At 54.2% G+C, this 13351-nt stretch overlaps 1 protein-coding gene across 1 annotated transcript in view; it reads left to right on the top strand.

Annotated features, from left to right (window-relative positions):
* Positions 1-11538, top strand: part of SNRNP40 (small nuclear ribonucleoprotein U5 subunit 40) — a 12792-nt gene extending 1254 nt beyond the window's left edge. Inside the window, exons 2-9 of the mRNA XM_017830513.1 lie at positions 763-856; positions 1726-1891; positions 3023-3145; positions 4286-4406; positions 5089-5171; positions 5580-5641; positions 8435-8538; positions 11128-11538. Of these exons, the coding sequence (XP_017686002.1) occupies positions 763-856; positions 1726-1891; positions 3023-3145; positions 4286-4406; positions 5089-5171; positions 5580-5641; positions 8435-8538; positions 11128-11177 (803 nt within the window). The 3' untranslated portion in view covers positions 11178-11538. The remainder of the gene's footprint in view (positions 1-762; positions 857-1725; positions 1892-3022; positions 3146-4285; positions 4407-5088; positions 5172-5579; positions 5642-8434; positions 8539-11127) is intronic.
* The last annotated feature ends 1813 nt before the right edge of the window (positions 11539-13351 follow it).

Below are 13351 nucleotides of genomic sequence, written 5' to 3'. Positions count from 1 at the left end.
GGTGCAGGAAGCTTTTCCCAACTCCTCCAGCTTCCTCAGGAGAGGTGCAGGAAGCTTTTCCCAGGACTTCTCCTGGAGAAGTGCAGGAGGCTTTCCCAGGACTTACCCAGAAGGAGTGCAGGAAACTTTTCCCTGCTCCTTTGGCTTCCCCAGGAGGGCTCCAAGAGGCTTTTCCCAGCTTCTCCAGCTTCCTGAGGAGGGGTGCAGGAAGGTTTTCCTACCTCTTCTGGCTCCCTAGGAAGGGTGCAGGAGGCTTCTTCCAGCTCCTCCAACTTCACTAGGAGGGCTGCCGGAAGCTTTTCCCAGGACTTCCCTGGGAAAAGGTGCAAGGGGTGGAGGTGCAAGAGAGAGGTGCAAGAGGCTTTTCCTAGCTCTCTGGTTTCCCCAGGAATGCTGCAGGATGCTTTTTCCAGCTCCTCTGGCAGGTCACTGTCCCAATGGGGCTGGAAGTGTCTTGCTGGGCACAGCCCTGTGTCCCCAGGTCCCTCACAGAGGTGACAGGACTCTGCAGAAATGCAGAGTTTAATGCTTGGGGTTGCTGAGGGGAAGATTATTACTTTTCTTAATGAATTCACCTTAATCAAGACCCCTAAATCAGCTCAAGGCATCTCTGTCCTGGGGCTCTCACGAGCTGTGAGTTATCCCAGACTGGAGGCACTGGTGGGGATGGTACATCCTTTGTTTTGCTGAATTCCCAGAGAAGGGCTCCGTGGGAGCTGTTCCCAGGTTTCCTGTGCTCACCTGTGCCTCCCTCTCCCCCAGTGCTGTGGAATGTCTATGGGGACTGTGACAACTTTGCCACCCTGAAGGGGCACAGCGGGGCCGTCATGGAGCTGCACTACAACACGGATGGCAGGTGGGGACGGGGCTTGGGGCCTTCCTGCTGCTCAGAGTCCCCTCACTGAACATCAGGGGGAAGGGGCTGGAGCAGCTGAGGGAGCTGGGGGGGCTCAGCCTGGAGAAAAGGAGGCTCAGGGGGGACCTTCTGGCTCTGCAACCCCCTGACAGGAGGGGGGAGCCGGGGGGGGGTCGGGCTCTGCTCCCAGGGAACAAGGGACAGCAGGAGAGGGAATGGCCTCAGGCTGTGCCAGGAGAGGGTCAGGTGGGACATCAGGAAGAATTTCTTCCTGGAAAGGCTGTCAGACATTGGCAGGGGCTGCCCAGGGAGGTGGTGGAGTCCCCACCCCTGGAGGTGTCCCAGGAAGGCCTGGCCGTGGCACTCAGTGCTCTGGGCTGGGGGACAGGGTGGGCATCGGGCACAGGGGGGACTCGATGGGCTGGGAGGTCCTTTCCAACCTCAGTGATCCTGGGATTGTTGCCTTTGCTCAATCCATGGACTGCAAATCCCTGTAACGTGGCTTTCCTAGATAAAGATTGGTGCCTGCCTGGTGTGAGCAAAGTCACCTGTGACCCAGCAGTGCCCTTGATTCAGTCTTGAGGAACAGAGGGAAGTTAGTTTTGGGCATCTGTGAGACACTGGGGAGGGAGAGAAAACAAGTGAGATGCTGCTTAATTTAAAAAGCTTTTCCACTATTGCATCTGAACCGTTGCTGCTGAGCTTTCCTGCTGTGCTCATCCCAGAGAGCCTTCGGGGAGGCAGGAAAACAATTTAGGAAGAGAGATTCTTCTCCCACCGGCGATTCCCGGCTTTGAGCGCGGTAAAAGGGGTGTGAGGGGGAGCAGTGCTGGAGGAGCTGAGCCCCTCACAGTGTCTCTTGCCCACAGCATGCTCTTCTCAGCCTCCACGGACAAGACCGTGGCCGTGTGGGACAGCGAGACCGGGGAGAGGGTGAAGAGGCTGAAGGGCCACACGTCCTTCGTGAACTCCTGTTACCCGGCCCGGAGGGGCCCCCAGCTCGTCTGCACCGGCAGCGACGACGGCACCGTCAAGGTCAGCGTGTCCCGAGCCACCTGAAATCGGGGAAATAGTCTCTGCACTCCGGGTGCAGAAAGGTAGAAAGCAGCTCTTTCATTAATTAAGGCCTCGAGGTGCACAGAGGTGCGATGCACCCCCCACAGCACAAGCTTTTTCCAGGTCAGTGTGTCCTGTGTCGCCTGAAATCAGAGAAATAATCTCTGGGCAATCTGAGTGTAGACAGGTAGAAAACAGTTCTTTGATTAATTAAAGCCTTAGGTTCACAAAGATATAATGCACAGGCTTTTTCCACTTTTATGGGGATTGTGGGTTCCAGTCCCATCTGGGGTGCCAAAAATGACACTGAAAAGCAGCAGAAACAAACTTCTTAAGCCCAATTTGTAGATGTTAATTCAGGAGGAGAGCTCCTCTAATCCTCTAGTGCTCCTCTGTGGAGGAGCACCAGATAATTGTAAAATAATCTTATTATTATCAAAATGCCAATGACAAGTGGGCAGGGCTTTTTATTACACACACTGTTTACGGATTCATTAGATATTGTCTCTTAATTAATATATATTCATTGGTTTGCTTTTCATAGTCACACCCCTGTTGGAAGTCTTTCTTGGTCCTTCCAGGTCTTCCTTATTGTCTTGACCTCAGTTCTTGAGCTCTGGAAGAATTTTTCGGGTCTTACCTTTTAATTCAGCCTTATTCATAATATATCATTATCTTATAACTTCGGCTTCAGAAGTAAAAAAACATTGCAAAATTCGGCTGCTCCTTTCGTTCCTTAATTCCTTTGGAGGGTCATAAAGATCCATCTGCTGACTTGTGCTTTTTCTTCTGATCTCGTTTAACAAAAGCCGTTCCCAAAATCTCCTTCTTCCCTCCCCTCATTCCTGGGCTCCAACCACACCAGATTTAATTATTTTAAGGGAAGGGACCTTAAAGCTCATCTTGTTCCACGCCCCTGCCACGGGCAGGGACACCTTCCACTAACCCAGGTAGCTCTAAGCTTTGTTTTTATAGAGATCTCCTGAGATCTCAAAGGGGATTTCAGGGGAGCGATCTCAGTCTCTTCCAAGTCCTTGGGCATGATTTTGTTGCTAAATATCCATATTTATGTTAAATATCCATTTTTCTACAACTGCTACGTCTTTCCAGCTGTGGGACATCAGGAAGAAAGCTGCTGTGCAGACATTCCAGAACACCTACCAGGTGCTGGCTGTCACCTTCAATGACACCAGTGACCAGATCATCTCTGGAGGCATCGACAACGACATCAAGGTAGGACCCTCTGTGTCCCCGGGTCCCTCTCCCAGTGCCCACCTTGGGAGCCTCCTGGTTAATGTTCCATCCCCAGAGCCCCCTGCACAGGCTGTGTCCAACCTCACTGTTGACACAGGGCCAATAAACTGGGCTCCAGGGAGCTGCCACGTGACAGGCTGGGCAGCCCTGGCATCCCTGGCCGGGTGTCCCACACTGCTGTCACACGGAATGTTGGCTGTCCTGCCTGTCCCAGAGCCACTTGTGAGGTAAACTCAAGAAAATGTGGTGGCACATCCCCTCCCTGACCTCTGCCCCAGTTTGCAGCTCGCTCTGTCACCTGCTGGGGTGGAAAATTCTTGTTTAAGGGCGAGCTCAGGGTTTCATTCAGCTGGTTTTCCTGGAGGCTGGAGGGCTCAGTCTGGGTTCCTGTGGCTTCCCTCAGCTTGAGGAGCATGTGGCACAGACATGAAAGCTGTTCCCACTGCCCCTCTTTGGGAATGAACAGTGGGATTGCCATCAGGCAGTGGGATTTGAGAGCTGGGGGAGCTACAGCAAGATAACAGGGAATTGTGCATGCACAGGGCTGCTGACATTTAACTCCTTGGTTATTGAATATATTCAGTTAAAAGTCTTCTGAGAGGCAATTGTTTTTTCTCCAACACACAGAAAGTTTCAGCCTCATGTTTTCAGAGAGGCACAGACTGTTTTGGGTGGGAAGGGACCCTAAAGCTCATCTCATCCTCCCCCCTGCCATGGGCAGGGACACCTTCCACTATTCCAGGTTGCTCCAACCTGGCCTTGGGCATTCCAGGGATGGGGCAACCACAGCTTCTCTGGGCAACCTCTGCCAGGGCCTCCCCACCCTCCCAGGGAAGGATTCCTTCCCAAAATCCCATCTAACCCTGCCCTCTGGCAGTGGGGAGCCATTCCCTCTTGTCCTGCATGCACGGGGCTGCTGACAGGCAACTCCTGGAAAATCTTAGGGCACAAATTCCGTTTTCCCTCCAACACACACGCAAAGTTTCAGCCTCATTTGAGTCCTCAGAGCCCTCCGGCTGGAATGCAAAGCCGGTGGCACCAGCTGGTTTATCAGTTCCTGTGGGAGATGCTTTGGGAGCAGCAGTGCCAACGCTCTGGGCCGTGTGTTTGTTGTGCCAGGTGTGGGACCTGCGGCAGAACAAGCTCACCTACACCATGAGGGGCCACGCTGACTCGGTGACGGGGCTCAGCCTGAGCTCTGAGGGCTCCTACCTGCTCTCCAACGCCATGGACAACACAGGTACCTCCTGCTGGGCTGCCAGGAGCAGCTCCACTTGTCCAGCATGACACAACAAGAGCCAGGAGCGGGGATGGGCCACGGGGAGTTTGGCTCCAGGGATAAACCTGGAGTTGTTGTCCTGCCAGGGATGGGCCACGGGGTGTTTGGCTCCGGGGATAAACCTGGAGTTGTTGTCCTGCCAGGGATGGCCCTGAGCTTGGCAGGGAGGGAGCAGCTGCCTCAGGAGGGTTTGTCCCAGCTCCTGAAGGGTGGTGGGGACGTGAGCCATGGCACACGTTACCTGGCTGCTGTCAGGGTGGTTTGGTGTGTCCTCACAGCAGCAGTGACATCCCAGCTCCCACCCTGCCTGTCCTGGGGGGGAAAGGGGTTCAGTGAGGCTGATCCAAGCAGGACAGTGACTGTGGAGTGTGTTAGGATACAGCAGATGCTCCTGTAAGGGGATGGTGGCTCTTTCTGGGATGGATTTGGATTTTTCCCCTCCTTCTGGCAGTGGTCTGAGTGTAATTCCACATTCCTGCTTTTGCCCTTTCATGGCAAATCCTCCTGCAGGGAAAGCTGCTGGTTTCCTTTGGCTTCTAGGAAGGCCAGGAATGAAGGGAATAGGGAAAGTCTTGGGCAGAGGGGGGTTTCCAGAGCCTGGTGCCCCCACCCTCAGCTGATGGCCCTGAGCTCTCTCTTGCAGTTCGTATCTGGGACGTGCGGCCCTTTGCCCCCAAGGAGAGGTGTGTGAAGATTTTCCAGGGGAATGTCCATAATTTTGAAAAGGTGAGTGTGCCCCCGACCCAAACATGACTGTCTGATCTCCTCCTGCTGTTAACTTTGCTGTAAATTGTTTTTTAAGTTCAAGTTTAGACCAGAAAGGCTTTAATAGGAACTCAAAGAAAGATGAATACACAAAGTGGGATTCCAATTAAAGCCTCAATAACAAGATTTCCTTGCTTGGTTCAACCATAATTAGCTGTAAATTAAGTATTTTCTCCATTTACCATCTACTTTGTGTAAAATAACAAGGCACTGGATGTTTCCAGCAATAAAATAAGATCTGTAATTACCATCTCATCTTCCAAAGGGAGATCATTAAAGTGGTGCTGGTGCTGCTTAGAGTCTCGTGGTGATTTCAGTTCAAGGAAAAGGGGAGAACTAAAGAGATCTGTGCATGTGCTTTTATTTTAGAACCTTCTGAGGTGCTCTTGGTCCCCGGATGGCAGTAAAATCGCAGGGGGCTCAGCTGACAGGTGAGTTGTCACTGCATTCCTCTGTCACCATCAACCCAGAATGGTTTTGCAGCAGCCCTGGACCATGACCTGAACACTCAGAGTTGTGTGTGAAGTCCAAACAACCCTCTGGGAGCTTTCCTGATTTCCACAGGGATGTGTTTCTGTGGCTTTGGGTCTGTGGAGGAGCATCAGATAATTGTAAAATAATCTCATTATTGTCCAAAGCTGACTGGGGATCTGCATTCCTGCCATGTCCCACCTGTCATGATCCAACACCAGGGCCAGCAGGTGACAAGAATAGTGGATAAGATCCCTTGTTGTGCTGGCAGAAGCCTGTGAGAATCCATGAGGGCAGGGAGAGTGGGAAGTGTGTGGTCTGTGGGGATCAGGCTGGTAAGCACCACAAATACCAGTTAAAGCCCTGCTTGCAGGAGGCACCAGTGGTATTCCAGGGATCATTCTTGATCCTTTCTTTAATTAAGGAGCAAGAATAAAGGTCGATTAGCACATATTGGTCTTGTAAATGAGATATTCTATAAACTGAAGTCAGCTTGGGAGAGAAAGGGGGCAGAGGGGGGAAGCCAGCACAGGGTCTGTGCCAGGCACTGAAGGTCCCTGTGAAGGTCACCGACCTCCCTGGAGCAAATCCAGGCCCACTGCCAGTGCCATGGAGACAGGAATTGCTGCAGGCCAGAGGCCAGGGCATGGAGCAGTGCTAATCACCAAATTAATGAGTTTCTGATAGTGGACAGGGAGAACTTCAGCTCCCACTGTCAGATATAGTGGGGCAGCTGTCCCAGCAGGGGCTGAGACGTGGCTCTCCCTCCCAGGGCACGTGGGGGAGGGATTCCTGCCTGGATTCCTGCAGGCCAACCTGCCAGGGCTGCAGTGGGCAGGATTTGGGGCCATTCAGCTCGTTGTGCAGGTGCTGGTGGAGCTCAGAGCTCTGGCAGCTCCTGGGGCAGGTCAGACCAGGCCACTCCAACCTTCCTGCTGTCACTTCTCATCTTTTATTTTTTTAGAGGAGTATCTGCAGGGAAAGAAAGCAAAGCAAAATTAAACAAACATTTCATTTATCTGAGTACAACACAGTCCCCCAATAATTCCTCTCTCCTCCTGCACTCCCTGGAGTACAGTTAGAGTATCTGTGTTGGAGGGACAGTTACCTGGGTATTTTTTTGCTGTTGAACCCTTCGGAAGGATTTTAGTAAAATCAACCTTGCCTGCTTTGCAACACCAAATTAAAAGCACAGCAGCAGAGTGCTCTGAGAAAGGAACAGACACAGTTCCTGCCTGATAGAGAAGAATGGTGCTTGGAGAAATCCTAATTCAAGTAACGTTCAAGACTTAGTTTTGCAGGCCTGAATGTTTCCTTCAAGAAAGCGAGTCCCAGAATAGCACCAGCCTGCAAAGCTCCTGACAGGACTGGGTTCTGAATGATCCAGGGCTTTTTTAGGGGGGAAAAGCAGCTCAGTTGTGTTTCAGTTCAAAGCCAGGCTGGTTGTACAGAGCAAATGTTGTTCTTTGTCTGGTCTGCAAAGCCCTGACACGTGGGAAGGAGCAGGGGGGACACTGAGGAACCCAAGAGAAGCCTGAGAGGATCCAGCCTTGCTGTTTGAAGGATGAGGGAAAGGCTGCTGATCCCCAGCAGGTTTAAATCCAAGGGATGCACAGTGACCTTCCCTTGGAGGAGTGACATGGAGTAGATTGATTTTCCATGTATTTACAGGCTGGCCCTGTGCCCTCACCATCTGCTGTCCCCTGTGAACAGTCCCAGTGATGCCCCCAGGGCAGCAGCAGAGCTGCCCTTCCCACCAAACCCAATTACTGCCTTCCCTACCCCAGGAATTCCACTGGAGCTGTCAGTCAGCTCCCTGAGGAGCAGAGTGGGAGGACAGGGGGAGCATCACCCAGAACTGGCAGCAGCTTTGCACAGGCACTGGTTTTTGGCAAATCCTTTTCCGTGTGGCGAGGCCGTTGTTTTGGAAGGGAGGGTGGGATGGGAGGGGTTACCTGTGCAGGTGAGGAGCAGCATCCCCTCCCCTGGGCTGTGGGATGTCCCCCAGGGCTCTTCTCATGTTGACATATCAAAATCCCAGTGACTCCTGTGGATGTTCTCCCTGACCAGGGGAAGGGCATGGAGCTTCCCATGAGGGACACCCGTCTTGGACACTGTTTCCCCAACTCTCTGAGACCATTTTTAAGAGTCAGCTGAAAGCTGAGCCATGCCTGGTGCCAGCCACTCCTTCCTGGCTTCCAGGATCCCAAGGGATGCTGCCCCTCAGCTCAGGCAGGACCCACCAGGGGGTGAGCCTGATGGAGGGTGATCAAAGGGCTCAGTGTGATCCCTGAGAACTGCTGGGAAGCGGATCCTGACTTCAGTGGCACAGCAGGAAGGAATCCCTGTGCAGAGCTGTTGGCTGTGAGGGATCACACTGCAGCAGGGGCAGGGGCAGCACTGCCAGCCCTGGGTGACTGCTGGGAGTGCAGGGAGTGTTTGTGAGGGCGTTGGTGACCCCTCCTCCCCATTCCCACTGCTGATTTTCCCCCTTAGCCCACTGTGTTCCTGCCATGTGGAGGATCTCTCCAGCTTTCCAATCCATGTGTGTGTCCCAGGGGTGACAGGGGGCTGCTGTGCCCTGCTGCCAGCAAGGCTTTGGGCACCACGTTGGCTCCTGCCTGCTCAAACTCTGCAGGGCAGCATTTTGCTCCTGGGAAACCCCTCTTTATCCACACGAAGAGCCAGGGGGAGAACCACTGCGGGAACAAGCAGCTGCTTTCCTTCCTGCACTCACCAGGACTCTGTTGCAGGTTTGTCTACGTGTGGGACACCACATCCAGAAGGATTCTGTACAAGCTGCCAGGCCATGCTGGGTCTGTGAATGAACTGGCCTTCCATCCAGAGGAGCCCATCAGTAAGTTCTCCCTACCCCAGGGAAATAGTTTCTCCAGTCGCTCCGGAAAATGGCCCCAAAATTCTTTTGGGTCACTCCTGTGACACTTTGTGTCTTGAATCCCCTGAAGAGCCTTTTCCAGGGGAAGGGTCTGGAACATAAATCCAGTGAGAAGCAGCTGAGGGAGCTGGGGGGGCTCAGCCTGGAGAAAAGGAGGCTCAGGGGGGACCTTCTGGCTCTGCAACCCCCTGACAGGAGGGGGGAGCTGGGGAACAAGGGACAGGATGAGAGGTATTGGGTTGGGGCCCAGAGCCCCAGTTGTCAGACAGATTTAGGGGTGGTAGAGGGGTGGTTTTCCCTTCTCCAGTGTGTGGGAGTTGGGTGGGTGCACCCTGGGGTCCTGGGCTGAGCTGGGGGCTCTGTCTGTGGGTGAACCTGGGTGGGGGCCCCCAGAGCAGCAGGGTGGCTCTGGGTCTGGGCTGTGGGTGGCCATGGGCTGTGGTTTGGTTGGTGCTGCCTAGGGCTTGTCCAGACTTCCCGAGGGCCACGAGGAAAGGGTTTGGAACACCTGGGTTTGGACACCAGGGATAGAACCATGTGGTGGGTGTTCATATGAGAACAGGGATCACCTGGGAGCATCTGTACCTTGGGGTCTCCTAACTTAGCCAAGAGCTGTAGGAAGCAAGTAATAGAATCACAAAATCATGGAATAGTTTGGGTTGGAAGGAACCTTAAAGCTCATCCAGTGCCACCCCCTGCCATGGACAGGGACACCTTCCACTAGCCCGGGTTGCTCCAACCTGGCCTTGGACACTTGCAGGGATGGGGCAGCCACAGCTTCTCTGGGAATTCCATCCCAGCCCCTCCCACCCTCACAGGGAAGGATTTTTCCCCAATATCCAATCCAAAGGAAGCTCTTGGTGCAGTGGTTTTCGTCCCCATTCTGAGCTGTCTGACATGTGGCACCACGTACCAGCTCTGGCCTTTCCTGAGCCATTTTATCCCCCCTGCATTAGCTGGGACCAAGTTTCATTCCCGTTTCCTGGCTCAGCATGGGCTGGGCAGGACCACAGGGTGCTGTGTTTCCATGGAAACACTCCCCTTGGCCAGGTCAGTAACCAAAATTGCCAAGAGTGAAGCCCAAAGCAAAGCCAAGAGCTGGGTGGTGCTGAGACCTCCAGGCTGGGCAGGGAGGAGTGGGTTTGTTCCTGGTTATTCCTGGTGATTCCTGGCTCTGCCTGCAGGGCTGAGCTGGAGGAGCAGAGCCAGCTCCAGGGGGTGGTGACTGTGTGCCGAGCTCCTCTTTGGGAATCAATCACTCTCCTTCAAATAAGAATTAAAAAACTATTATTAAAAGCCTATCCAGGCGTTGCAGGGCGAGTTGTGCCATTGATTTCTGTTAACTCTGGGAACCTTAATCCCATAAATCAGTGCACACGCTCCAGGATACCCACCCAGGAGGGAGCACAGGGAGCCAAAATGCAGCAGGATGACAGACACCAGGGTGTAAACTTGTGTAGGAATCCCCCAGGTCTCTCCTGGACACTCTCAGTGTCAAACCAGCTCTGCTGGGTCCTTCCTGTGGCTCTTTGTGTCTTGAATCCCCTAAAGAGCCTTTTCCAGGGGAAGGGTGTGGAACATAAATCCCATGAGGAGAAGCTGGGGGGGCTCAGCCTGGAGAAAAGGAGGCTCAGGGGGGACCTTCTGGCTCTGCAACCCCCTGACAGGAGAGGGGAGCTGGGGGGGGGTCAGGCTCTGCTCCCAGGGAACAAGGGACAGGAGGAGAGGGAACGGCCTCAAGTTGCACCAAGGGAGGTTTAGATTGGATATTAGGGGAAGATTCTTCATGGAAACAAAGAATTGGTGGTGGAGTCGTCCCTGGAAGTGTTCAAAAATCACGTGGATGTGGCACCTGGGGACACGGGTTGGTGGTGACCGTGGTGGTGGTGCTGGGCTGGTGGTTAAACTCCACGATCTGGGAGAGCTTTTCCAACCTCAGGGACTGTGGCTGTGAGTCAGGGTGGCTCACGGTGAGTGGGAGCTGGGTGGGAGCCGCGTTTTCCCTGTTCCCATGGAATGCTGCCGGCCCGGGGACACTTTCCTGGCCGGCCTGTGCCCTCTAGTGGCACCGGCAGAGCCCCGAGTGCAGCCCGGACACTCCCGGGGAGGGAAATCTCTCCTCAGGGGGGTGTTTATCCAGCTCTTCATCCCTTCACTGCTCAGCCATTCCTGGCAGCACAACGGGACTCTTCCTCGGGAAGAATTAAATCCCATTCCCTTGGGATAGGGAATGGCAGCTGCTCCACAGATTAGTTGTCAGGGGATTCATTCCATGAAGTGTTTTTGGGGAATAAACAAAATTTGGCTTTCTGGATCATTTCCAGCAGCTCAGTTGGTTAAAGAGTGGTGCTAATAAAGCCAAAATTACAGGTTTGAGCCCTGCAGGGGCCATTCACTTAAGAGCTGGACTTGATGATCCTTGTGGGTCCCTTCCAGCTCAGAATATTCTGTGAACTCTGAAATGGGGAGTTCAATGATATTTCATCAGTGGAGGTCTCAAACTGTTCAGTTTAATTTATATTCCTCCCTTTCTTCTCTGTCTCCCCTCAGTTCTCTCAGCATCCAGTGACAAAAGGCTCTACATGGGGGAGATCCAGTGAAGCCAGTGGTGGGATCTGTGCCCTCAGGATCCTCGACTTCCAGCGGTGGGATGGACTCTCTCCCCCTTGGCTCGTGGCACTGGGGAATGTTGCAGCACCTCGGTGTGACAACCCACCCTGTGCAGGTCTTAAAGTCTCACTGGGCAGCTTTTTCCACCTCCTCTTTCTTTGGGGAGGAAGGAAAATTTGGAATTGAAAGTAATTGAGTTTTGACTGTGCCACTGAGGATTTAACCCTCCCCCAGATCCCTTGGATTAGGTACCTTTTGTTTGAAGCCCAGACATAGCCTGTATATTCCCTGTCCAGTTCCTCTTGGGTTTTTTTTATACAGTTAAAACTGCAATAAATGGCTTTTTACAGAGCTGTAGGGCTGGGGTTTAATGCTCAGCTTGCTTTTCTGTTCTACAACAATAAATCAAGGCCCTCACCCATATGTAGCCCAGGGAAACCAGAGAGGTTAACTCATGGAATCTGGTTGGGATGGGAAGGGACTTTGAAGATTATCCAGTTCCACACCTGCCATGGGCACCCCCCACTAGCCCAGGTTGCTCCAACCTGGCCTTGGGCATTCCAGGGATCCAGGGGCAGCCACAGCTTCTCTGGGCAACCTGGGCCAGGGCCTCCCCACCCTCACAGGGAAGGATTTCTTCCCAATATCCCATCTAGCCCTGCCCTCTGGCAGTGGGAAGCCATTCCCCCTTGTCTGTCCCTGCAAAAAGTCCCTCCCTCAAATCCAGGGAAGATCAGGGTGTGTCTGGTCCCATCATTGCCCTGACTCCCAATGGGAATGGGAGGTAGGATCCCATGGGAATGACTGCAGCAGCCCTGGGTCTGGGTGGTTGTCCCTGGTCCCTGTGATTGTCCCTTGGTCCCTGTGGTGTCCCTGGGGCCCTGTGGTGTCCCTATGGTGTCCCTGGGGCCCTGTGGTTGAACCTCAGTCCCTGTGGTTGTCCCTCAGTCCTTGGGCTTGTCCCTGTGGTATCCCTGGATCTCTGTGGTTGTCCCAGGTCCCTGTGGTTCTCCCTGTGGTTGTCCCTGGGGCCCTGTGATGTCCTTGGTCCCTGTGGTTGTCCCTATAGTTCTCCCTGGATCCCTGTGGTTCTCCTTGTGGTTGTCCCAGTGGTTGTCCCGGGTCCCTGTGGTGTCCCTGTGGTGTCCCTGTGGTGTCCTGCTGTCACTGCCCTTGGTGGGAGCCGTTGGGAAGGTGCTGCTCAGGCATCCCCAGATCCCAGTGGATGAACAGCTCTGAGCAGACACACCCTCTCCCTGGAGGGAGAGCTGGAGGCACGGGGAGATTTATTTATAACTGCAGAGTATTAAATAACGTGCCCTGGGGCTCAGGGGAAGGAGAGCTGGTGCTCCAGCCGGGAATGCTGTGACTCCAGAGCCACTGGAACAGGAGCTCTGCCCACAGGGATGAGCCCCCAGCTCTGCCCCCCCGAGGGCTGGGGGTGAGGAGGGGCCAGCACAGGGGTTTAGGGGTTAATTAGAGCCTGTTGCAATTCCCAGGGTTTGTGGGTTTATTGGAATCTGTACCCAAGGGTCAGAGGGGACAGAGACCCTTGGGGCTGAGCTGGGATCACCACCCTGTGTTTCCTGAGTCCTGCTTGTTTAAAGGGACAAAAAGGGGATTTTCGCAACTCCCACCCCAGGAACTTGCAGGGAAGGGAGGGAGGGGTGTCTCTCCCTGCCCGGGGGCCTGGGAATCCCAAAGCCTGGGGATCCCATGCAGGATTCCCAGCAGCTCCCTGTGGGGGCTGGATGGATCCACACAGGGGGTGTCACCCCCTGTGCCCCCCGACACCCCTCCATGGCCTGGGCACGGACGGACATGGGGCCGTGACCCAGATTGGGGAAATGATCCGGATTACAGGCAAATCCCCAGGGAGGAGCAGGGTGGATGGAGCCAGGCCCGGGGCAGGCACCAGGGCTGCTCTGGGGGCACCTCCCTGCCCCTGCCCTGGCACTGCCCGTGCCCCTGAGCACTGGCAAACTCCCCACAGCAGTGATCCCTGTGCCCTCCCAGTGCCGTGACAGAAATCCCTGTTCCCCAGTGCCAGGGAACGTGGGGATGGAATAAACACTCGATCCCAATGGAGGGTGAGGAGAGAGACGTGGGTGGGGCAGCTCAGAGGTACTGCTGCTAATTACTGACTGCAATTAGGGCCGGAGTG

The sequence above is a fragment of the Lepidothrix coronata genome, unplaced genomic scaffold (assembly GCF_001604755.1).
Source record: "Lepidothrix coronata isolate B3197 unplaced genomic scaffold, Lepidothrix_coronata-1.0 Scaffold180, whole genome shotgun sequence".
Taxonomy (NCBI): domain Eukaryota; kingdom Metazoa; phylum Chordata; class Aves; order Passeriformes; family Pipridae; genus Lepidothrix; species Lepidothrix coronata.
The sequence above is the reverse complement of the archived record's forward strand: the minus strand, read 5'-3'. Positions and strand labels throughout refer to the sequence as shown.